This window comes from Triturus cristatus, chromosome 2_2 (assembly GCF_964204655.1).
Source record: "Triturus cristatus chromosome 2_2, aTriCri1.1, whole genome shotgun sequence".
NCBI classification, from domain to species: Eukaryota; Metazoa; Chordata; class Amphibia; order Caudata; family Salamandridae; genus Triturus; species Triturus cristatus.
In genome coordinates, this window is record NC_140582.1 from 240,728,760 (window position 1) to 240,752,398 (window position 23,639).

Genomic DNA, 23,639 nt, shown 5'->3' on the forward strand with positions numbered 1-23,639 from the left:
GAGAGAGAGAGAGAAAGAGAGAATTTTTATAAAAACCTAAGCTTAAACCTAATTGGGGGCCCAATTCTTAAATAAAGTTACAAAAGTGCACACATGGTATATGCCCTTGCATTAGTGAAGATTTACAGCTTTCATGAATTCGCATGGGTAGATTTTGCCAATGCGGCAATCTGTTGAGCGTTTACAAGTTCACTTTACCTCCGACCACTTTTTTCCCAACAGTGGAAGAAGTTGTTTTTATGCCCTTGTCAGGTGTAGATTTCCAAACCTTTATCAGTATGGGAAAAGATTAGAGGAAGAGCTGGTGAAAGCCCCTAAAACAAGCATGTCAGTAGATTTGCACAGATTCCAAAGCGCATTCCAAACCTGGAACTATTGCTGAACACTACATCCAGCCCCAGTATGTAGACCTATGGAAAGGAAGCAAAATGCAGGAATTGCTAGAATGTAAACACTACTATTGTATGAACCCAGGCATAATCAAAGTGGCTATTATCAGCGCACTTATATAAGGATATTGCTGCCATAATTTCTTGCTGCACAACGTGGCACTAAAGGGACAAGTGGATTTTTTTACAGGACAAGTACATTTATAAAGCAACCTGTCCCATGGACAAGTAGCTATTTTATTAAATGTCACACCCCTGCTTATGGGCTGTCTCATTGTCTTGTCTTTATTATTTCTTTGAGTCAGAATGGTTCTATCCCAAGCGTGTGCTTTTTTTTTTTAGTTTCTGTATGAGTTCTTTGGAGGTTTTCATGACTTTTTGGTAAATACATGAAGTCTGAGTTTCATACATCTAAAGTTTGTGGAACTGCTTTATATTGAATAGTTTTGAATATATCAATTGGTCTATGGCACTAAAAAGGTATTTATAAATTATTTGACGATGGAAAAAAAAAACTGAAACCTCACATATATCATACCCAAGACCACTGAATTTGATTTGGGGAAAGGTGGTATAATGAGAGAAGCAGCCACTGAAACATGCGATCGATTGATTTTAGTATTACCAGACACCAACCATCAGTGGACAAAGAATTGATTTAGCAGCTAAACACTTAATTGTGAGATAGCTGATGATGCCCGGCCCATTATTTCTAATTTCTTATTAGCATTACGTAAAAGTAATAATAATGTGTGAATTAGCGATGTTAGGGATAAAGGGTAATTTTGATATTGTATTTTTTGATTCATGCATTATGATAATGTGCCTAGACGATATTTTGTGTTAGTAATTGTACATTCTTTGGCAATCATTATTGTGGAAAGAGATTTATTTTTATATTGAAGTATTTATTAAATATCAATAAATTGTTAAACTAGTAATTGTAAACTAAATATGGATTTATGTGAGGTATTCTTTGTCATAAACTGTGAAAAGATACATAACTTAAGAAGCAATACCGGTTGAGAGAGAGTATGTAGTTTTAGATGCAAACCCTCTCTCCCAAAACTTAAAAGTATATGTAGGGTAACCCTTCCCTTATACATTGGTAGATTACCAAGGACAGACCTAGGCTTCAACGTGCATGCAGGATTATCATGTTAGATGGGACAGTAAAAACTGTGGGTACCGGTTTCTCATGCAGTTGGTCACTCAGGACAGGAGTGCGTGCCCATACACATTGAATGGGATATTCCTGTCTTTAAAATGAACACATGGCTATGTTGGGTGGCTATGTTTCATATGCTTTTCCACATTACACAAGTTTCACATGACTTCTCCACATTGCCTCATGAACCACATTTCATTTTCAAGGATCACACCTCTGATGTCTGTTTCTGTTCAAATAGCAGATCTAAATTTAATAATACAGAAAATAAGCCACACAAATTCCACGTGGAAAATATGAAAGGTCACTTACATGTACGTCTGTATGCTGAAAGAGTGTACAGCCCATGGTCAATGAATGTGGTAGGGGGATTGGTGCAAAATGTCCCTTTCACACATGGTCCTCAGTAGATGCTGCGAGCCATAAACTGGTGCCTTCACGTTAGGCCGAAATGTACATGTCACAAAATCCTTTATAGAAGTACACATACATTAATGAGTTCCCTGGACATTTTCATTAGGCTGCATGCCCAGAAGTAAGGTCTGAAGATGTGAGGCTTCTTTATTAACAAGGCATTCAGTATCTTCCCACCACTATTCTGACTTCCAAAATAACTGAGGAGTCTGTTGAAACCAAATTGCCCATCTCTGAGGAGGTGGATAATGCAGTAGAAAGGAGTTTTAAATAAGAAATAAATACATCTTCAAATCTACAGAAAATTATATGAACAGCTGGAAAAGGTATATTATCATCTGGAAGAATATCATGTAAAAATACAAATATACAGCAGTGGATGTATGCCAGTAAAAAGCCCGGGACATTGTAAGATTCAGTGAGAAGCTCTTCCATCAGCTTTGCATCAATGTCCTCAACATGGGGGTGGAGGAGTGTGAGGAGAAGGTTGTTGGTTAACCCAGTAAAAGAATTATAAGTCCGAGCTCACCCCACTGAGGATATGTGTTTTGGTGGTGATCTTCCATATGCCCAGCTGCTAGAGAAGAAAAATCAGCAGGGAGGTAAGTGCTATTATCATAGAATTTAACCCAGTAACATACTACTTTGACAAGTCAGCCAGCTAGGTGTTGACAAACAGGCATTAGAAACAGTACTCCATGTGCTTACTGTAGTAATGCTCGTCATTGATTCACATACACATCTTTATGTCTGCAGGCTTAAGGGGTTGCATTTTCTAGTTTGTGTATGTAATACCAGATTATGCTTATGGTGACAAACAAATTCCAGGAGTAAGGATGCAGAGCCTTGAAAAGAAATGCTGCAATTGACTGGAGAATACATATAAAGCAATAGGAAAGCTGCACTAGAAGACTGAAAAGTTGGAAAGTAGTCCTCACTGGTTAAATCTGCACCTGGTGGGAATCCCGGGGGAGAAGAAGGCAACACCCACATGGTTGAGTACATACCCAACTTAAGAGAGCTGTGTTACTGTAAGCTGGAGAATCTCAGAAACACGTAAAGTTATTGTTAGAGTGCACAGAATCCCCTTTCAGAAATAAGATGAGCTGGTAAGCCCTGACTGAACTATGTCCTCCTTTTTGGTTCTCTTTTCATATTTTCCTTCTATATCTAGAAATGGGATAGCTAGCACTGTCAAAAGAGGAATTCATATTCTATTATATTAATATTATATCAAAATGCAAAATTAGTGGATTCTTAATAGTCCATAATTGGTATCTGCCACATTACCCTGTTACAACACACAAGGAAGTATTACTAGTACAGGAGAAGAGGGAACCACTTATTTTCATACCAGGAGCTGGAGAAGTGAACCTGGTAGGATTAAGGGCAAGGGGGAGCATGAAGTAGCTTTGCTGAATAGTTGAGGGTTTGGTGGATGTACAGTCAAAAAGAAAAACAGAAATGTTACAGCAACAGAAGCAAGTTACCAACATAAATAGAAAGTTATATAGACTTTACATATATTACATAAAACATTTGAAAATTATCTAAGTGAATGTCACTGGGTTGTCAACCAGAAGAAAATAACAATAGTTCATGATCTTTAAAAAAAATGCTGACTTGATACTGATGCAAAAGACTAACGTTGATTCTTCTACTAATGCATTACATAGGCTAACTGAGGATGTGCGCTGAGAACAAAAAGTAATACATTCTAGTACCAGTAGCCCAGTCAGGTGTGTTGCATTCACTGTGAGAAAAAAAAATCATCATATTGCAGTGAACGAAATGGTACAGGAAGGTGATGGAAGATAGATAAACATTTTAGCCAGAATTAGAAAATTACAGTAGTAAATTATTATGGACCTATAACAAATGATCCACAAAACCTGGAAACCGTAATTCGGAAGTTGCTATATTAGCCTCTCCATTGGATCACGGGTAGAGACTTTAATATTGTTTAGAGCCAAAAGGCAGATTTTTGCATATTTCAAAAGGCCTGACATTTGTTCGTAGAAAGTCCATATAAGGAAAACACTGAAAATTCTCCAGAAGAATGTTGGGCTTATTGACATCTGAAGAATAGCATATTCAAACCTTGCTCCGTATACATATAGCAGTTTAAATTTTTTTTTTTTTTTTTTAAAAAGCATACTAGGCTTATTTGGATTTGTTTTTATTGGTTCTGGCACCCTAATTTTAATTGGTTCATTCATATCACTTGGCAAAGTATGTGATTTGCAAGGTAAGGAAAGATACCCCCCCAAACACGTAGAATAGAACATATCACTTCTGATGGAAGCAGCTCAACTTCAGTCAAGTTAGGAAGGAATTAGATTTTCTGTCTTAACGAAGGATCTGCTCAAACGTATATATTTAGGGTGCTTTTATGTCCAAGTGGGAGGCCCACTCATCTAGCCTGCAACTTTTAAGTGTAACAAAGAACAAGAAACTTTAAAGTTACTTGAAATCAAACTGGTGCAAGCTCTATCAGAAGGGTCCAAGGGCCCTGCAAAATCAAATGGTCTTATAGAGGGTATGAAAAGAAGGCAGGCAAGCCAAAATTCAGAGGGAAAGAGTTAAATGGCAGTCTGTCTTTCAAAAGTGCTAAACAAATATAATTAAGATAGAAACTATAGGGGCATATTAGATAAAATATATTTAATTCTCTACTGACCTGATTCTTAAAGAAGAATGAGCTGGCCAATGGAGTTTGAAATGGGCACACTATAAAGTTGTACTTTGTCACCCTTCCTAGTTGCACTCTTCCTCGAAACTTTGGTTAGATGTATAAGAAATCATTACAGGATTCAAGGCATCCCTCATATTTACGATGCAACAAAACTAGATCAAATGAAAAATACATTGTTTTTTATTTATATCCAGAAGCCAAGTATACTTATAGAGTAACTGCAAAGTTTTCTAAGCTCTCCTGCTATTGGGTATTAAGACTCAACCCAATATAATTTAAGGAATTAAAATCTCATATGTTTAACAACAGAGCTGCAGAACAATTGCCATTAATTGTCCAGTTAGATATATAGGGATAAAAGCAACAGGAAAAACTCAAGATTTACAATGATTAAATTGTGATAGGTTATTGAAATAAATTCAGACAAACTTTTAGACTTGGCACCATAATTTGCTTTCATTGGCTTTTTAAATACATGTAATTATATTTATCACCCTTCCCAGGGCATCTTTTTGTTTCAGCTACTTCCACGTTTCTCAATAAAAGCTCTCTTTCCAAAATGAAATAAACCGGCGATTTAATTTATTCACAACAAGAAAATTCCCAGTTTCACAGGTAAACTCTGTACTAAGCCGGAATATGGGAATGACAATTACCAAAAATTGAAAAACATTTTCTGGCTTCTATTCCAAAAGCTTTTCAGTGTTGTTGAAATCTTGAATATGAATAAACAGTTCTTGTTAGCAATATCACTGTGAGCAATAAAATAATTTGGGCTTTCTGGGTATGCTTTGAAGACCCCAAGTTCTTTAATGTTGTTAGATTCTGAATCCTGCGAGGACTTTGTCAAAGAAATGGTGAATGGCTCAAGAAAATATGCTAGACTGCGAAACTAGGATGTTGCCCCCTTTGGAAAAATCCAACATTCCCACCAGAGCTCATCTCAGGAGTCTCAGATGAGACCGCACATTGGATTGTTGAGTTCGTCTAGATTTTAGATTCCAATGGGCTTATATCCTTCGACTTGAAAATACAAGTATTTCAACCTGGCAAAAATAAACATTTTGCCAGGCCTAAACCTTTCTTTTTAATACATATAACTCACACCTATGGTATGCCCTAAAGGTTCATAGTGCGGGTGTATTTAAAAAGTAGAACATGTGTGTTTAAGTTTTACGTGTCCTAGCAGTGAAAAACTCCTAAGTTTGTTTTTCACTGTTGTAACACCTGTCGCTCCAATTAACTAACGCTGGGTTACCTCATTGCATTTATATTTTATTAGAAAAAAGTGATGGATGGAATGCATCAATTATTCTCAGCCACTGGTTATTACTTAGGCCACATCCCAATCCAATGCTATTTTGCACACCCTGCCATGTCAGTGTGGACCCAGCCATATGCTGCAATGGGAACAGTTTACCCCAAACTTCCAGGCCAGGTACTCTCTGAACCGGAACACAAGCAACGAATATGCCTCTTTTTCCCACATACCATTTGCCCGCATGTTGTTACAACGCGGTCGTTACATCGACCGCGTTGTAACAACACATACCATTACCCCGCAAGTCGTAACAACGACTTGCGGAGGGGGGCGCTGTATGTCTGAATAGTATAATTTACTATACCAACTCCAGTCTGTGCGGACTGGAGGGAAGGTGTTGGATTTTAAATCCAACACCTTCTCTCCCCTCCGCAAGTCGTTGTAACGACTTGCGGGGTAATGGCATGCATTGTCACATCGCAATCGTTGTTACGAACGCGTTGTAACAACATGCAAGGTTACGGATGCGGGGTGACAGTTATTTACCTAAGCAACCCATGACTGGTCTCACCCTAGTTAGGGCTCATCAGCCAGGTATAGCTTAGTTCCAGTGACACACACTGTACACAGAAATTTAGGTTTAGGATCCAATAGAGATATGTCGTTTACAATCAAATTACTTGTAATTTAATATCGTCACGGATGGCAAAGTCTGGTTTTAAGTTACAGTCCCAAAAATATCACTTTTTAGAAAGTTGGCATTTTTTTGTCCCAACCCTTTGTGCCCCCCGCCAGTGTCCTGGGTCGCATGAGTGTGACTGGCTCTGCGGTCTAGGTTTGAGTAATGCTTTCAGATAATGACACAAAGGGGGTTTTAGGTGTGGACAGGATGACTGTAGAGGGGTTGCTGTACCCAGCCCCACTAACACTTCAAAGGCATTGCCTCCTACACACTAAAGGAATCTGGCACCAGGCCTTCCCTTCCTTTTGTCACCCCAAGACAGTTCGGAGCCTTGACAGGGTAAGAACTTTCCAAAACCACGTGTGGGGATACGACATGGAGTCCTGAAACACAAAGGCTGGCACCAGGTATAAATAGTGGCCCTACAGAGCTACTCATAAGAACTCTCATGGACCTGTGGAAGTTACAGAAGGACTGGACTGCTGCTCGAAGGACTGCCTTGCTGACTGAGAAGGAAGACTGAACCTGTTTACCTTCACCCCAAGTTAACCAGAGATTCTCCAAGGGTCAGTTGACCTCCTGTTTGAGCTAAATGGACACATGCTTCAGAGGCCTCCCTGCAACTGCCTAGTGACCTGCTGCAATTGGACCTGCCTGAGCCCTGAAGGCTTCTCCTGGAGCGAGTTCCTGATCCCCAAGAGGCGCTTTCCAAGATCCTGGACTGTTGACTGATATCAGAGTGCACTCCTCCTAACGAAAAGGAGAAATTCCTGAACAGGCCCGTTCACCCCAACACTCTGCATCCACGATGACTGCCCATGCGAAGCTCCACTGAGACTTGCTCTCTGCGCCGACAGCGATACCACCGGTGACTGGCAATGCAACACCTGCACTTAGCACTAAAGCAATGACAGTCCCACGATGCCCGGTCTGCTCCTCGCACCACAGAGACCACTGTCCACAATGCTCAGCCTCCTCCACTGCCAACTGAACTCTTCACAGCGAACGTAAAAGGTAACTTTTCAGCTGACTAACCTGGTCCCTGTATCCGACCCATGCTCCATCGTGATCAGCCTGAACTTGTGACTTTCCCCTGGTCTAGCATGACCAGATGACCGCGAGTGGGCCTTTTGCTTTAAGGTGTTTGTAAGAAATAGGGGCTCTAGTTGGCGGAGGTATGCACCCTCTCCTAGCAGGGATCGCAAATCTAGTCAGGGTAAGTCAGTCACACATTTAAATCAGCCCATGCCCACCCTCTGGTAGCTTGTCACACAGCAGTCAGGCTAAACATAAGAGGCAATATGTAAAGCAGTTGTGTATACAGTAACACAGTGAAAACACCATAAAACAAGATTCCACAATGAGTAATGAAAATAGTATCTCTTTTAATAATAAATAATAAAGGGGTTTGTAGAGCGCATGGTGACGCCTACCGGCGTATCCCCGCGCTGAGGAATAGAGTCAGAGATTACTTTTCATAACAAGATAAAAGCATTAAGAATCCAATTAAAACATCTAAAGTTGGGGATACTTCAAGAATGTAGAATACTGAAAGACACCTGGGGCCATATGTATCGAAAACGAGTTTTGCGATTCTCAAATTGCGATTTTTAGTGAATTGCAATTAGAGAATCGCAAAATGCAATGTATGTAGGATTTGCCAAAAATTCTGCGAATCCTACATATTCCTTATTTGCGAATCGCAAATTGAGATTCGGAAATAAGGAATACCTTCCCATTCATTCCTATGGGCTAGGAGGCCCATAGGAATTAATGGAAAGACACTCTCAATTTGTGATTACCAATTAGAGAATCGCAAATTGAAAATGCAATTTCAAGGTTGCAAGGGTGCCAAAAGGACACCCTGTTGCACCCCTGAAATATGCATCTGTGCACATTTTGCACACATACATGCATGCACGACATATGGCACTTTTAAAAAATCAAAAAAGTCCTTTTTTAAAGAAAATCGCAATTCCTTAAGGCCAAATAGCAAATTTCTGGTGCTTCTAGAATTGCATTTAAGGAATCGCAATTTGCAATTCCTTAATTGCATTCGCAAAATAGAGAATCGCAAATTTTACAATTCTCTATTTTGCGATGGCCTTTTGAGATGATGCATCCCAAAAGGCTTTTTCCAATTCGCAAACGGGCCAATTCTGAGAATCTGCCCTTTTGCAAACGGGAAAAAGGCTTGATACATATGGCCCTTTGTGCTTTCAGCAGATTCTTTACTGTTATGCTGGTGAAATGACAGCGATCCACTCAGTGGAGCGGGAACAGACTTTCTCTCCAGGTCAGCGTAAAGCAATGCTTCCAAAGTTATTATATATAGTTAAAATGCAATGTCAAGTTTGAGGGAAACTGATCTACTTCCTCTGTTAGGGACTGCCTGCAAGAGAGCTGGTGGGCGGCAGGGACCTCGTAAGTCTCGGAGTGCACAGTAGCTCTCTTGGGGGAATTGCAGCGGTGCTGTCAGCCTCTGGAAGGGGATATGCATTGCTGTAGTCTCCCCTTGTTGGATACAATGCAGTGATTGGAGTCACGGAGAGCAGATGTCCGCCACGTTGCACTCGACTGCCTGCGGGTGCTGCAGCTTCAGCAAAGTCGACAAATGTGGTGGTCTGCGCTTGAGCAGGCAGACATGGCGGTTCTTGATCGGTGCACTGTGCTGAAGTGTGTGGATGCCCAAAAGAGGATGCAGACACTCTGCGATGGCCAGGACTGGTTGAGGGCAAGTCAGGCACCGGATTAACAGAGCCTAGGAGTGGTTGTTTTGTGTGAATGAAATCTTTGATGGCCCTGAGATTTCCTGAATAGGGGGCACGCTACCAAACCCTTGGAGCTACTTAAGTTGCAAAAAGTTGTAGAGAACAGGTCCAGTCCTTCTCACCGCTCAGGTCAGAGGCAGCAGTCCAACACAGCAGAGCAGGTAGCAAAGTGGCAGTCCCTCGTGTAGCCCAGCAATCAGCAGGCCAACAAAGCAAATCAGTTGGCAATGTTGCAGTCCCTTCTGTAGCACAGCTCCTCTTCTTGGCAGAGTCTGCTTAGGACCCCAAAATGAGCTAGTGAGATGGGGGTCATAAACCATATACTTATACCCAAATGTGTCTTTGAAGTAGAGAGACTACAAACCAAACCTTTTGTGGTGCGCAAGTCTCCTTTCAGCCCAGCTCTGTCTTCCAGCCTTTCTGTGGGCGGTAGATCAGTGTTCAATGTGAGGCCAGGCCACTAACTATTCAGGTGTACATGTTAGCTCCTCCCCTACCTCTTGCCCAGGAAGATCAACTATCAGTATGTAGATGAATACAGATGCAGCTGAGTGTTCTGTACTTGTAGCCGTCTAGAGGGAATGCATAAAGTGTAGCTGTCACCCCACTCCAGACGTGTATTGGAGACAGGCTGTAAGGCACACAAGATAGCTAAGAGCAGAGAAATGTCCACTTTCTAAAAGTGGCATTTCCAGAATAACAATAACAGATCCAACTTTAGCACTAAAGATAACTTGTCATTACCAATCCAATGATATAAAACATAAACCAGCTACAACTCTGCAATCAGGAGCTATACTTAAAAATGGTATTTAAGGAATTGCCAATGTTAACCTATGAGAGGAGCAGGCCTATCAGTAGCGAAAACACATTTGGATGGTTGTCACTACCAGGACATGTAAAACAAAAAGGTACATGTCCTACTTTGCACAATCAGTGTTGCAGGCCCACTAGTAGCATTTGGTTTACAGGCCATGGGTTTATGGTATACCACTTTATTAGGGACTTATAAGTGAACCAAATATACCACTCATGGATAATCCAACTGGTATCACATTTTAGATAATAGCACACGCACTTCAGCACTGTTCAGCAGTGGTAAAGTGTTGAATCCTAAAGCCAGCAAAAACGAAGTAAAAAACGGAGGAGGAAGGTAAAACGTTTGGAGTAACCCCTCAAAAAGGGCCATTTCCAACAGTGCTATTTTAAAAAAAACTATAACATTGAATATCTCTGGGTTTACTGACTGGATTATTGTTATACTTGTATTGTTCTATTTATTAAACTTTCCTCTATTTTTCTAAATTGGTTTTGGGATTTTTCTTATGTTGTGTTCTCACATAATTACAGTTTGCATGCTGCATAAATACTTTACACATTGCCTCTAAGTTAAGCCTGACTGCATTGTGCCAAGCTACAAGATGGTTAAGCACAGGGTAATTTTGTGACTTTTGTGGTTCACCTTGACAAGGATTGTGATTGTTGCACAAGTGGGGTTTCCAATCCCCTCAACGAATAACCCAAAACCTTACACCCTGCAAATAAGAACTATGACCAAAAAAAACCCACTATTTTTTCACCTTCATATGATGTAAAACATGGAAATTTGCAGTCAATGGCAATGAACCTTCAACAGGTAGCAGGGCATATCATATGCCAGATTCTACATTTGATGGCGGGTGATCAAAGGATAAAAACGAGGCAGCCCTCTAGGAAATTTCTGTCCAATTCACCTCGCACACATTGACATGACATAGTTGCATGGGTGTTATCCTTAGAATGTGCAACTATAATTTTGGCTGATGCTGGGAGTGGGATGGATGGTTTAAGACTTTGATGTTCACAGCTGCCAAGTTTTCAGATTGCATATGTGTGACATATTCATGGGTTCAGTGTATTTATGAGTAACTTCAACAACCAAATGTGTAACACTTAGAGGACACTTTCTCACAAGTAAACCCAAACAATCAAGTTCATGGAAAGATATAAATGTCAGAAATAACATCATTTTGAGCAATTAGAAGCTCTAAAAGGATCCTGGAACTGCTGCAAAACCCCTGAAATAGAATTTCAAGCACCCCTGGGGTGGAACCCTCCAGAATCTTCTCCTACTTCAAAGTAGGTACCAGATATGAATATATGTCCCTCAGATCCAACTGTTCAGTACACCTCTGGACAGGTTGAGGATGCCGAAGTACTGTTGTGCTATGCTGCAAGAAGGACTGCAATCTGTTGACCTGCTGCCTGGGTGAAAGGACTGGACCTGCATCTTGAACACAGGACCACCAGAGTGACTCCAAGAGCTAGTTGACTGGCCTCCTGACCAGAGCCTCAGGGACAGAAGCTCCGACCACCTTGAACCCAGCACCTGGACTCTGTCTTCTGTGAATCCTACCACCACCCTCCCAAGTGGTCCCACCCCAGTCCTGCATCCTTGGAATTGGACCTGAAGAAGCTCTGCCAGCTCAGGTGTGATCCTGTGAGAAGAACTGATGCAGAGTGATGCATCTCTTCGCAATCTGATTGGAAACAACACAGAGCAATTCATCCCCGATGCCAAATCTCGCATTGCAGCCCACAGTCTCCTCGGAAATGGCGTTGTACGACACATCCTTGACATAGGCCTTCGCATCTTAAGTCCCTCGTCAGCGGTTTCCTCGATGGCGACACAGGACTCCGCATCGAAGCCCCGCAAATTTTTTCAGAGTGAGCTGGTGCGAGACCCATCTTCGATGCAGGAATTCGCATTCTAAGCCCCTCGTCACAACATCCTTGACGAGGAAGCAGGACCATGCAATGCAGCCTTGCAGCTCCTCAGAGCCACTGATGCATGATGCATCCCGGCGCAGGATCTCACAACACTCCACAACCAGGATTTAAGGTGCTCTTGTTCAGTGGGCCTAACTGGGTTATTGTATCCGGCCAGCGCTCCATAGAAGTTGGCCTGAACTTATGACTTTGTCCCAGTCCAGCTTCTAGGCACTATTTGTACTTAAAACTTTTAAATGACATATCTTCAGATCTACTGATTGGATTTTCCTTCTGTTGTGTTTTCACTTTATTACTGTTTGAAGTGCTGCATAAATACTTTACACTTTGCCTCTAAGTTAAACCTGACTGCTTATTGCCAATCTACCAGAAGGTTAAGCACTTGTTGATTTTGGGTTTGCTTGTATTTCACTCTGACAGAGATTTTTGTGCTGATGACCCAACAAAGGGCTACTCCACGTTAAAACAACACACATTCTACTCAATACCTTCTTTGACGAACCCAGTATTTTATAGGTAAAAGAAAGGGTCACTTCCAAAAACTACTTGTTCTCTCCCTGCCCATAAACAATAAATGTTCAATTAATTAAAATCTTACAAAAGCAAACATGTTTTACTGACATTTGTTTCAGACATTGCTTTCCATTCGTGTACTTTGAAAAACCTACTTACAATATTAAAAGAGTAACAACAAGTTACATGAAGAATTAGTTTTTGGCAGGAAGTCAGTAGTTGCTGAAGGATCCACACACAACTTGTATGAAACAGCACACTTGCTGGTGGAAGCTCTGAATTTAGATACCTGGTATTAGACCTGCCAAGTGTTTGTGTGGTTTCCCCTGCCTTTTTGCTTCTGGCCTCCTGTTTTTGACTGTGTGCTGAACTTCATTTTTGCTGGTGCTAAGACTCTAGGCACTTTACCACTGCTGAACAGTGATAAAGTGCATGTGCTCTGTGTCTAAAATATAATGCCACTTGGTTTCTCCATGATTGACATATTTGATTTACTATTATGTCCGTCCCTAGTACTGTGCACTTTGTGTGCCAAGGGTCTATAAATAAAATGCTATTAGTGGGCCTACAGCACGGATTGTGCCACCCAAATCAGTAGGTCTTCAAACCTGTCTCAGGCCTGCCACCGCAGAGCCTGTGTGTGCAGTTTTTAACTACCATATCAACTGGCAAGAACCACAACTTGCCAGGCCCAAGCCTTTTCTTTTATTACATGTAAGGCACCCCCAGTGTAGGCCCAAGGTATCCCCATGGGCAGGGTGCTCTGTATTTAAAAGGCAGGGCATGTGGTTTGAAGTTTTACATGATCTGGTAGGTAAAAACTGTTAAACTCGTTTTTCACTACAGCAAAGCCTATTTCTCCCATAGGTTAGCATTCGGTCTGCCTTGTACCACTTTACATGTGTACCGTCTAATTGGGAATAGATGTAAAATTTGATGTTAGTGTCTCTGGACTCACAATTTGAAAACACATATTTTAGTGAAGTTGGTTTTTAAATTGCAGGTCTAAGGATGCCACTTTTAGAAAGTTGGCATTGTTTTACTTAACCATTCTGTGTCTCTGCCTGTCTCCAGGATACACGTCTGGGTTGGAGGACAGCTGGGCATTGTGAAGTCACTCTAGACATTCAAATGTGAAGGGAGACGAGGTGCACCTTGCATATCCTGATGACCCATCACCATGCTGATGGGTCTTCCTCAGTTAAGAGTGGTTGGAGGAGCTGACACTTGCACCTGAATAGGGCTGTGCCTGTTCCCTCACAAAGGGCTGCCTAACCGCCCCCCCCGTAGTAATGTGCCTGAAGCCAGGGCCAGGAGAAGGGCAGGGTCATGTGCACTAAACAAGACCTTTCTTTGAAGTCTTCCGATTTTATTCAAAGGCTAAAATGGGTATAGGTACTGGACCTCTGACACTTTGCTGCTTGCTTTGCTGTGTTAGTCTGCTGCTTCTGTGTTGGGAGTGAGAGGACTGGACTTTGCTCTCTGCATCCTGCTTTCTAAGGTTCTTCAAGAGCTTGAGTTGAGCTTGCCTCCTTTTGGAAGTCTCAGGACCATCAAAGACTTCACCTACAGCAGCAGGGCATTTCTACTGAAAGACATACTTAGTCAAGTATTGCCAAATCCAGTTCCTGGGCACTTGGAATTGAGTTTACTGTGCTAAACAAGAAAAAAACAGTCCATCAACTTTAAGTGTGACTTCGGAGCCAGTGCAGCACTTCGACACAATGCCGCTGCCTGTACCGAAGTTGTGGTCCTAACGCAACACTGCAACTTGCAACTCAGGCCCGAAGCTGCCGCAGTACCTCAAAAGATCCGCCACAGCGTAAGTCTCTTACACCGGGTCACCGAAGTCCATCGCATCCGACTGCGACTCCCCCGCAGCACCTGTGGTGTGAAATCGACACCATAATGTTGATGCCTCAAGGCTTGACCCTCGACGCTTCATCGACCCCGTACCGCCAGTGGAACCGACCCTTCGCCGCCAACACCAAATCACCTCTCCTGTGCCTTGCAACATCCCGGGTGTCGCGGAAGTGCCAACGACCTGCACTGGCAGTAAGGAACCGATGCCACACTGGCCTTAGTGACGCCTCACCTCTCAGGCGCCTCGCAATGTCTTTGTTTGGTCATTATTTCCAAGGTACTGTAACCAGGGTCTGTACGGCTCCGTAGCCGGCTCGCGCTCCATCGCAGTTGGCCCCTGAACTTTGAGATTCAACTTCATCCAGCACGTTGTTATAGCCCCCACCGGAGCTATTGTGTTTCTAAGTGCTAGATACTAGTTTAAAATATGTATAATTTTCTAAAGGTTGTTCATTCTTCCACTGTCCTGAGGAGGCTCTGAATCATAAGGGGCAGAAACGCATTGAGACAACCGGTTGGAGGAGTCTTTTTCAACATCTAAACCTCCTAAAGTATAACTTTGGACACACACTAGGAAACAGAGGGCAAAATTGTCCTCCGTGTCTGCACCTGTTACATACGACCTCCTGTATCGACTCTGCAATAATTAAGGAGCACAGTCATATTATTCAAGAACTGGAAAACTGAATAAAGTTTCTAGTTGTTACATGAATTGTAGCTAGTACTTTATTAGTAATGTGTACAGCACAGAATTGTATACGATTTTTCTTGTTCTTTTTCTTGTTTACCGTTTGTTATATTTGTATTGTCAAGATTTCTTTACTATGCACACATCAGGTACCTGTACCAAGAGTCAACATTACAATGCTTGTCAAAAAAAGTCAAAGTAAAATACGTTTTGCATAATCAAATACATCACCAGTGATTAACTTAGATTTTCACGTGTAAATTACATTTGAAAGAATTAATTCCCACAATATATCAATTTTGTTTGTCTATATTGTTCTTCGTCGAGGTATTGTGGGATCATTAGGGCAAACCCCTAGGGCAAACCCCAAAGTGCTAGAATTTGCATCTAGAAGTGTACATGTTGGATTTTTGTCATTTTTGGTCGCTTTAATCAGGTAAATATAAACTATTTTTCTTAACTAGTGTGGAGTACTTTTGCTGTGTTTTCACTGTTACTGTGTGTGTGTGCACAAACACTTTATACATTGCCTCTTTAGTTCAGCCTGACTGCTCTGTGGCAAGCTCCCGGAGGGTGAGCACAAGTAAACTTTTAGTGTGTACTACACTTACCCTGACTAGGGCTGTGGGGCCCTACTTGGACAAGGAGCAAACCTTTGCCAACTAGAGACACCATTTCTAACACCTGGGCTAAATTAAATCTCTTTGACTGTTCTTTGCTTCCTCTGTGATTGTCCATGTCTAGGCATTTCTACTGTGAAACAAATCCAGTGCAAAGTTCTGCTTTGTCAATGGCTGGAGAGAGACTGTCGCGCTGACAGAGGAACTCATAGGTGTCATCACAATCTTATTGTACTGTGTGGCAGCATGTGGCTGTCATGCGGCAAGGAAGCAAAGCTTCCGCCTGCATCCTGATGTCAGTGTCTCAGCCGCCGGGCCAATCACCGCCTGCCTTGTCAGGCTGGGGGGGTAGGCGCCTTGCAGTTGCAGGTAAATAACATAGGCAACCAACACTCTGCCTCCCAGATCCAAGTGGAAACAAATTGCCGGATGACAGTGGGGGCAGGCGCCTTGCAGGAAAAATAACAACACAGGCAAGGTGCCGCCCTCGGCCACGTGGACACTTGACTGCCGCCGTCACGTTGTAATGAAAGGAAACTGACAGACTCACCATGTGGTATGCAGAGCCCAGCAGCTCTTGAGATTCACTGTGGCAGCAGCCATACACATCACAGATGCTGATCATGATTCAAATAAATAATGTATTTGTGAGATTCCAGCAACTGTGGCACGCCACCACTACTAGAGACATGCCAGCAATGTTGTGTTTCTCCAGTGGGGCAGCAAAGGACAGTGCACTCGCTGCCAGCGCCAATAGTAGAGAGTGCCTGAGGTAGGGTCCCAGGGCCCTTTAAGATGCATGACTAATACATTTTAGTGAAGTATTGCAAGCACCAGCACTATAATGCGTTAGTCTAAGCCCTGATGCGTGGTACTTGGCATGGCTGGATGTTTGAAGCACTTAAGGGCATAGAGATAACATGGAACAAGCAGCTAAAGTGTCAGTTTGTTAAGAGCCTGAATGAGTACTGTACGCATGCATTATGCTCGTGGACCCACAGTACATGGTTGACATCTATTCTGCATCATTACTAAAATATTTTTGTCAGTATTAATCCGAACTTCAGATCCTACTAGTCACGTTTCGCACATAGACCTACACACGCCTGCATACTTAGTGCTAAATAAAGGTATTAAAAACCAGCACTGGCTGAAGATCACCCTCCCAAAGTTATCTAGTTGAGAGCCATCAGCAGAGCGATATTGCCAAATTGCTACGTAACAGTCAACCAGCCTAGGGGGCAGATTCACAGAGTTAAACTCAAACGAAAGTCTAACTTTACGACTGTCGGTATTCACACACGGCATTTACGAGTAGCAAAGTTAAACTTTTGTCTCAGTTTACCTTAAGTTTTGGTCTCAAGTTTAACTGAGACTAGACCTTTGGTCTCAGTTAAACTTAAGACCAAAACTTAAGTTAAACTGAGACAAAAGTCTAACTTTACTACTCGTAAGTGCCCTTTGTGAATACCCAAAGTCATAAAGTTAGACTTTCATCAAAATATACCTTTGTGAATTGGGCCCTAGGTTTTTAATGTAAGTGCACTCTGCTGGGGGGGATTTTACTAGCAGAAACGTAGCAATGAACGGAGAAATGCCCCCCTCCCCCCTCCAAACACACACACACACACACACACACCCATACATTTGGGAACAGATTTAAGATTAGAATTTTAAGAGGAAAAAAATAAATAAAGATTTAATTTTTTAGTTAACTAGCGCTGAATTGGAGAAGATTTTAATTAAGGAGGGGCAAATTCATGGTAAGGCTTTCAATGCCCCCTGATTTAGGGCTGTACACATATTGGTCCAGCTGTTCTTTAAAAATCGTGCTACCTTTGTGTACATTTTCATTTATCGTTTTCTTTTGTGTTCCCTTCTTTACATTCCCTTTCTCTCTCCTCCCCCCCCCCCTTCCCGTAATTCCATCTTTTATGGCCTCAATATAAAGTCAAATATTTGTTTTTGCATGGATCTGTTTCTGTATTTATTAACCCCTTCAGTGCCCGCCCCTTTCCCCGCCCAGTGCCGGCCGTTGCATTAGCGGGCGGGGTCTATGACGAGCTGGACTCGTCATGGGCACAGCGCCACCGCGGCCCATGACGAGTCCAGCTCGTCATGGGCACTGAAGGGGTTAAATTATATAATATGATTAATTATTCAGAACGTTTTATTATATGCTTATATATAACAATGTTCTTATATATTTATTGTATGATAATGCAAACAGTTATTATACTATATGTATTCTTTTGTAAATTTAAATAAAAAATTGAAACAAAAAAAAAATCGTGCTACCCCACTAAAAGGCGGCATGGCCTTTGTGTGTATTAAGTTCTAAGCTACACCACTGCAGGCTAGCTAGTTCTACAAAGCTAAAACTGAAATTATAAATCACGCTTGACATCAGGTCCACTTAAGGGGCTGCGTTCCTATTGTAAGCCAACCACTCATAAACTTTTCACGTTCCAAAAAGAGGCGCGATCGAGAGGCTTAGCAGGTGAATCCCATCAAAACTCACTTCCGCTACATGTGGTAATTAACTCGACGTCAGAAAGTGAATATTTTGCTTCCAGGTGTTTTCTCAAGATTAAAAAAATAGGTCATACTCGTTGCGCGAAGATAAACCAGTGCAATCTTCAAAGGCTAAAACAAACGAACACGCCGTTCTCTTTTAGGGAAGGCGTACCCTATCTACCTGACCTCACGTCGCTGCACAACAAACGAACAAAAATAGCAATACCTTTCATTTCCTCCATTGGGGAAGTGTACCCCTCAAGTAGACTTCAGTTTGCTGCACAAACCCACTCTATGCTGCCCGCGGTGCTGCCAGTCATACAGATTACAACAGCTCTGCCTCTTGTTCTTTTGTGTGATTCCCTCGGAGACTTTTATTGTGCGCACGTGTTGACGTATTATTTCGGTGACTTCCGTCTGGTTAGGAACGCAGAGTGGGCATCGACCGCAAAACAAGCCGAAAGGGTGAACGTCTGTCTAGTGCGTTCTGTTTACTTAGCCCTTTATTTAGTATTTCTGTAACATAATTTTGCAGAGCTGGTGAGGTGGACTACCTACGCTAGGCATAGCGTTGATGAAAACCTCTAAATCAGAACGGATGCCAACTTTCTGAAACATAAAGTAGGGAGATTTTGAAAAAATCGAGGGAGGCTTCATTCTCACCATTGACATACGTTGAATGACGTGCACTTTTTTTTGGCAGCACACAGTTACATTTTTTGGCTTAAAAAATCAGGGGTCTTCTCCCATCTGAATAGGATCTGTTAGCACGTGGAAAAGCGAGGGTTTGCGAAAGGTTTATTGGAACGTCAACGAGGAAGCTAGTTTACTTCGGTTTAAAAATATTAAGCCTTCATCAGAAACTTACTAGAAATATTTCAGTATTGTTGTATGGCACAGGAATGTTTTATCCTGTTGGAGCTACCACAATTAGCAATATGTGTCCCTCCTAAAGTTTTGTTTGACAATAAAGTAACAAGCATTTGCAATGCAATCGGTCTGACATTTGTGAAAGTTAGAGCTATTGGCGTCGTAAATGACTGTTTTTTTACTTATGTTGTCCAATGTTACCTTTCGCGAATTAGCACATTTAATATTTCAAGTGCAAAAATGACTAACTTTTCCTTTTAAATTGAGATTTGGTAAGTAAAGTGGACAAAGTATTATTGTTCTTTTAAGCACATGTGACTGGCAAAGTATCCCTTGGAGCCAATATGCCTTGGCAATGCAAAAGCTATTGGCGCTGTGGATGACAATGTCTTTTAGCAATGTGTTGTGGAGTGAATGTATGTGGTGTGTAGAGGAATTGTGTAAATTGGATTAGAATGATTTGTTGTGGAATTGTGTGGTGTGGAATTGTGTGGTGTTGAGTGGAATTATGTGTAGTGGAATTATGTGTCATGGCATACAGTGGAAATATGTGGATAGTAATTATGTGAAATTTAGTGCGCTGGAATTATCTGGAGTGCTATTATGTGGTACGGAGCGTAATTGTGTGGAGTGGTATTGTGTGTTGTGGATTGGCATGTAGTGGAGTGGAATTATGTGGTGAGTATTGAATTTTGTGGCATAATGTGGAATTCAGTGGTGTGGGTTGGATGGTTGTGGTGTTTAGTGGAATTTTGTTGTGGAATGAAATTATTTGGTTTGTTGTGGAATTATGTGGCATGGAATGGAAATGTGTAGAGTTGAATTGTGTGGCGTAGAACAGTGTGCTGTTGAGTGAAATTATGTTGAGGGGAATTATGTGGCAAGGTGTGGAGTGTATTTTGGATGTTACACACTGCATTACGCAGCCTGTATGGGTTCATATCACACTGAAGAGAGCATGCTAGTGCTTCATAATGTATGCAAACTTGAAATCAGCATGTCTTGTTTAGTCAATATTTACAGTACAATGAACATAAAGGAGATCACTGTGGCTCTAGCAGTCAGAAAGTATCCTTTGTACTGCCACATGTCAAAATGTCTGTAATACGAGTGGCAAATCAATACTTCTCCAGATAGCTTTCAAAACCTTCAAGATGCAATTTTTGCAAGAAAAATATGAGGATGAAATCAGTGCGTTTTCCCTATGGTGAGGAGCATCAGCTGTTAAGGATACAACAATCTAAGTGCCGCTTCCCCATGAAAGGCCCTTGTATTCACTTAAAGGGGCTATGATGTGCTGTCAAAATAAAGAGTTGAGCTTTCTAGGCCCCAGGGATCACATCCTGAGTTAACCTTAGTCACGAAAATAATTCAGAAAAGGGTGTTTTAAGATTACTGCATTCTCCTTAAAACAAATATATATATATATATATATATATATATATATATATTCACTGAAAAAACATAGGTTTCACACATGTTATAGTTAGCTGGACATTTCACTCGTAAAAAACCAATGAAATTCCCCCGTTATAGTTAGTTCAGCTAACTATAACTCGCGCGCCCGCAATCCACTGCTGATGACGTCACATATTACATCACTCATGACATGGTCAGTGACATCACTCATGACATCACTGATGACGTCATCCATGTGATAAATTACCACATCTTCTCACACCCTAATATAACCTTTGATACACCGACTCAAAATTTCAGAGTTCCATTCTGAAAACCATACATACTCCAATACCAATAACTACATACCCACTTATTAACTCTTAGATCTACATACACCTCCACTCATTCACCTGTACAGTCACTCATACTTACAGTCACTCCATACAAGACTATCATATGCATTTATACACCTATATAGACACTCACACACCACCAATCATCCATAGAGGTACTCTCACACCTAGTCAGTCATGCAAATAATCACACTCCCATTTACTCACCTATGCGGTTATACACACTCAAGTTCACTTACTCATAAAAATAGTACCACATTCTTACGCTCTTATAGAATCATTGATACAAGCACACACTCATCCATACAGTCACTCTCACAATCACACACTCTCACATCTACCCACTTATATACTCTTACACGCATATATACTGCCTTTCACATATGTAGTTAGTCACAAATGTACCACTGAGATATACATTCAATCCCTTACACACCCATACATACACTCACTCAACCATACAGTCCATCACAGATGCACTCTTAAAACCATGCACCCATAGAATCACCCACTCACACATCTATGCATAGAGTCACACACACCCTACCCACACAAACACTCAGGAACCCATACAGATACTGAGACAAGCAATCAATAACGCATATAGACACTCATATAGCTATTCACAAAACCATGCAGCCACTTATACACCAACATACAGACACATACAGACATTTACACAGTTTAGTCACTAGTCTGCAGTAAGATACATTTAATGACTCACTTATAGAGTCAGTTACGCAGCACAGAAAATCATCCATTTACACACTTGTACACCCACTCATTCTTCAACAAGCCTTTCCCTATATATATTAAACATATTAAAATTGTTCAGGAACACATACTCAATGGATGATGTCATCAGTGATGTCATCAGTGATGTCATTTGAGATGTCATCAGTGATGTCATGAGTGATGTCACTGACCATGTCCTGAGTGATGTAATATGTGACGTCATCAGCAGTGGATTGCAGGCGCGCGAGTTATAGTTAGCTGAACTAACTATAACGGGGGAATTTCATTGGTTTTTTACGAGTGAAATGTCCAGCTAACTATAACATGTGTGAAACCTATGGTTTTTTCAGTGAATTTGCAAGGTTTTTTAAATGCTAATTTCTAACTATAACGTGTGTGAAACCTATGGTTTTTTCAGTGAATATATATATATATTATCTTAATTTTAATATGTTTAATATATATAGGGAAAGGCCTGTTGAAGAATGAGTGGGTGTACAAGTGTGTAAATGGATGATTTTCTGTGGTGCGTAACTGACTCTATAAGTGAGTCATTAAATGTATCTTACTGCAGACTAGTGACTAAACTGTGTAAATGTTTGTATGTGTCTGTATGTTGGTGTATAAGTGGCGGCATGGTTTTGTGAATACCTATATAAGTGTCTATATGAGTTATTGATTGCTTGTCTCAGTATCTGTATGGGTTCCTGAGTGTTTGTGTGGGTAGGGTGTGTGTGACTCTATGCATAGAAGTGTGAGTGGGTGATTCTATGGGTGCATGGTTAAGAGTGCATCTGTGATGGACTGTATGGTTGAGTGAGTGTATGTATGGGTGTGTTAGGGATAGAAAGTATATCTCAGTGGTACATTTGTGACTAACTACATATGTGAAAGGCAGTAAATATGCGTGTAAGAGTATATAAGTGGGTAGATGTGAGAGTGTGTGATTGTGAGAGTGACTGTATGGATGAGTGTGTGCTTGTATCAATGATTCTATTAGAGCATAAGAATGTGATACTATTTTTATGAGTAAGTGAACTTGAGTGTGTATAACCGCATAGGTGAGTAAATGGGAGTGTGATTATTTGCATGACTGAGTAGGTGTGAGAGTACCTCTATGGATGATTGGTAGTGTGTGAGTGTCTATATAGGTGTATAAATGCATATGATAGTTTTGTATGGAGTGACTGTAAGTATGAGTGACTGTACAGGTGAATGAGTGGAGGTGTATGTAGACCTAAGAGTTAATAAGTGGGTATGTAGTTATTGGTATTGCAGTATGTATGGTTTTGAGAATGGAACTCTGAAATTTTGAGTCGGTGTATCAAAGGTTATATTAGGGTGTGAGAAGATGTGGTAATTTATCACATGGATGATGTCATCAGTGATGTCATCAGTGATGTCATTTGAGATGTCATCAGTGATGTCATGAGTGATGTCACTGACCATGTCATGAGTGATGTAATATGTGACGTCATCAGCAGTGGATTGCGGGCGCGCGAGTTATAGTTAGCTGAACTAACTATAATGGGGGAATTTCATTGGTTTTTTACGAGTGAAATATCCAGCTAACTATAACATGTGTGAAACCTATGGTTTTTTCAGTGAATTTGCAATGTTTTTTAAATGCTAATTCCTAACTATAACGTGTGTGAAACCTATGGTTTTTTCAGTGAATTTGCAAGGTTTTTTAAATGCTAATTCCTAACTATAACGTGTGTGAAACCTATGGGAAAATGCATGTGGAAAACGTGTTTTGGGACCCCCCTTTTTTCTCAGCCCCCGCTTGACGAATCACCCCGAGACTTCCAGGGTAGGAGCTGAGCGGAGCGCCCCATTAGTTTTGAAAATTTCGCGAGGATCCGTCAACCGGCGCCAAAGTTATTCAAAATAGAATTTTCAGATTTCCTATGGAAACACGGTCCTAACT

The 23,639-nt window shown here is 41.3% G+C and overlaps 1 protein-coding gene across 1 annotated transcript in view; it reads right to left on the reverse strand.

Moving 5' to 3' along the window:
- The window catches only part of LOC146862094 (uncharacterized), a 32,765-nt gene extending 14,051 nt beyond the window's left edge, over window positions 1-18,714 (reverse strand). The window contains exon 1 of the mRNA XM_085643219.1: window positions 18,577-18,714. Coding sequence (XP_085499345.1) covers window positions 18,577-18,592 — 16 coding nt within the window. The 5' untranslated portion in view covers window positions 18,593-18,714. The remainder of the gene's footprint in view (window positions 1-18,576) is intronic.
- Window positions 18,715-23,639: the final 4,925 nt, after the last annotated feature.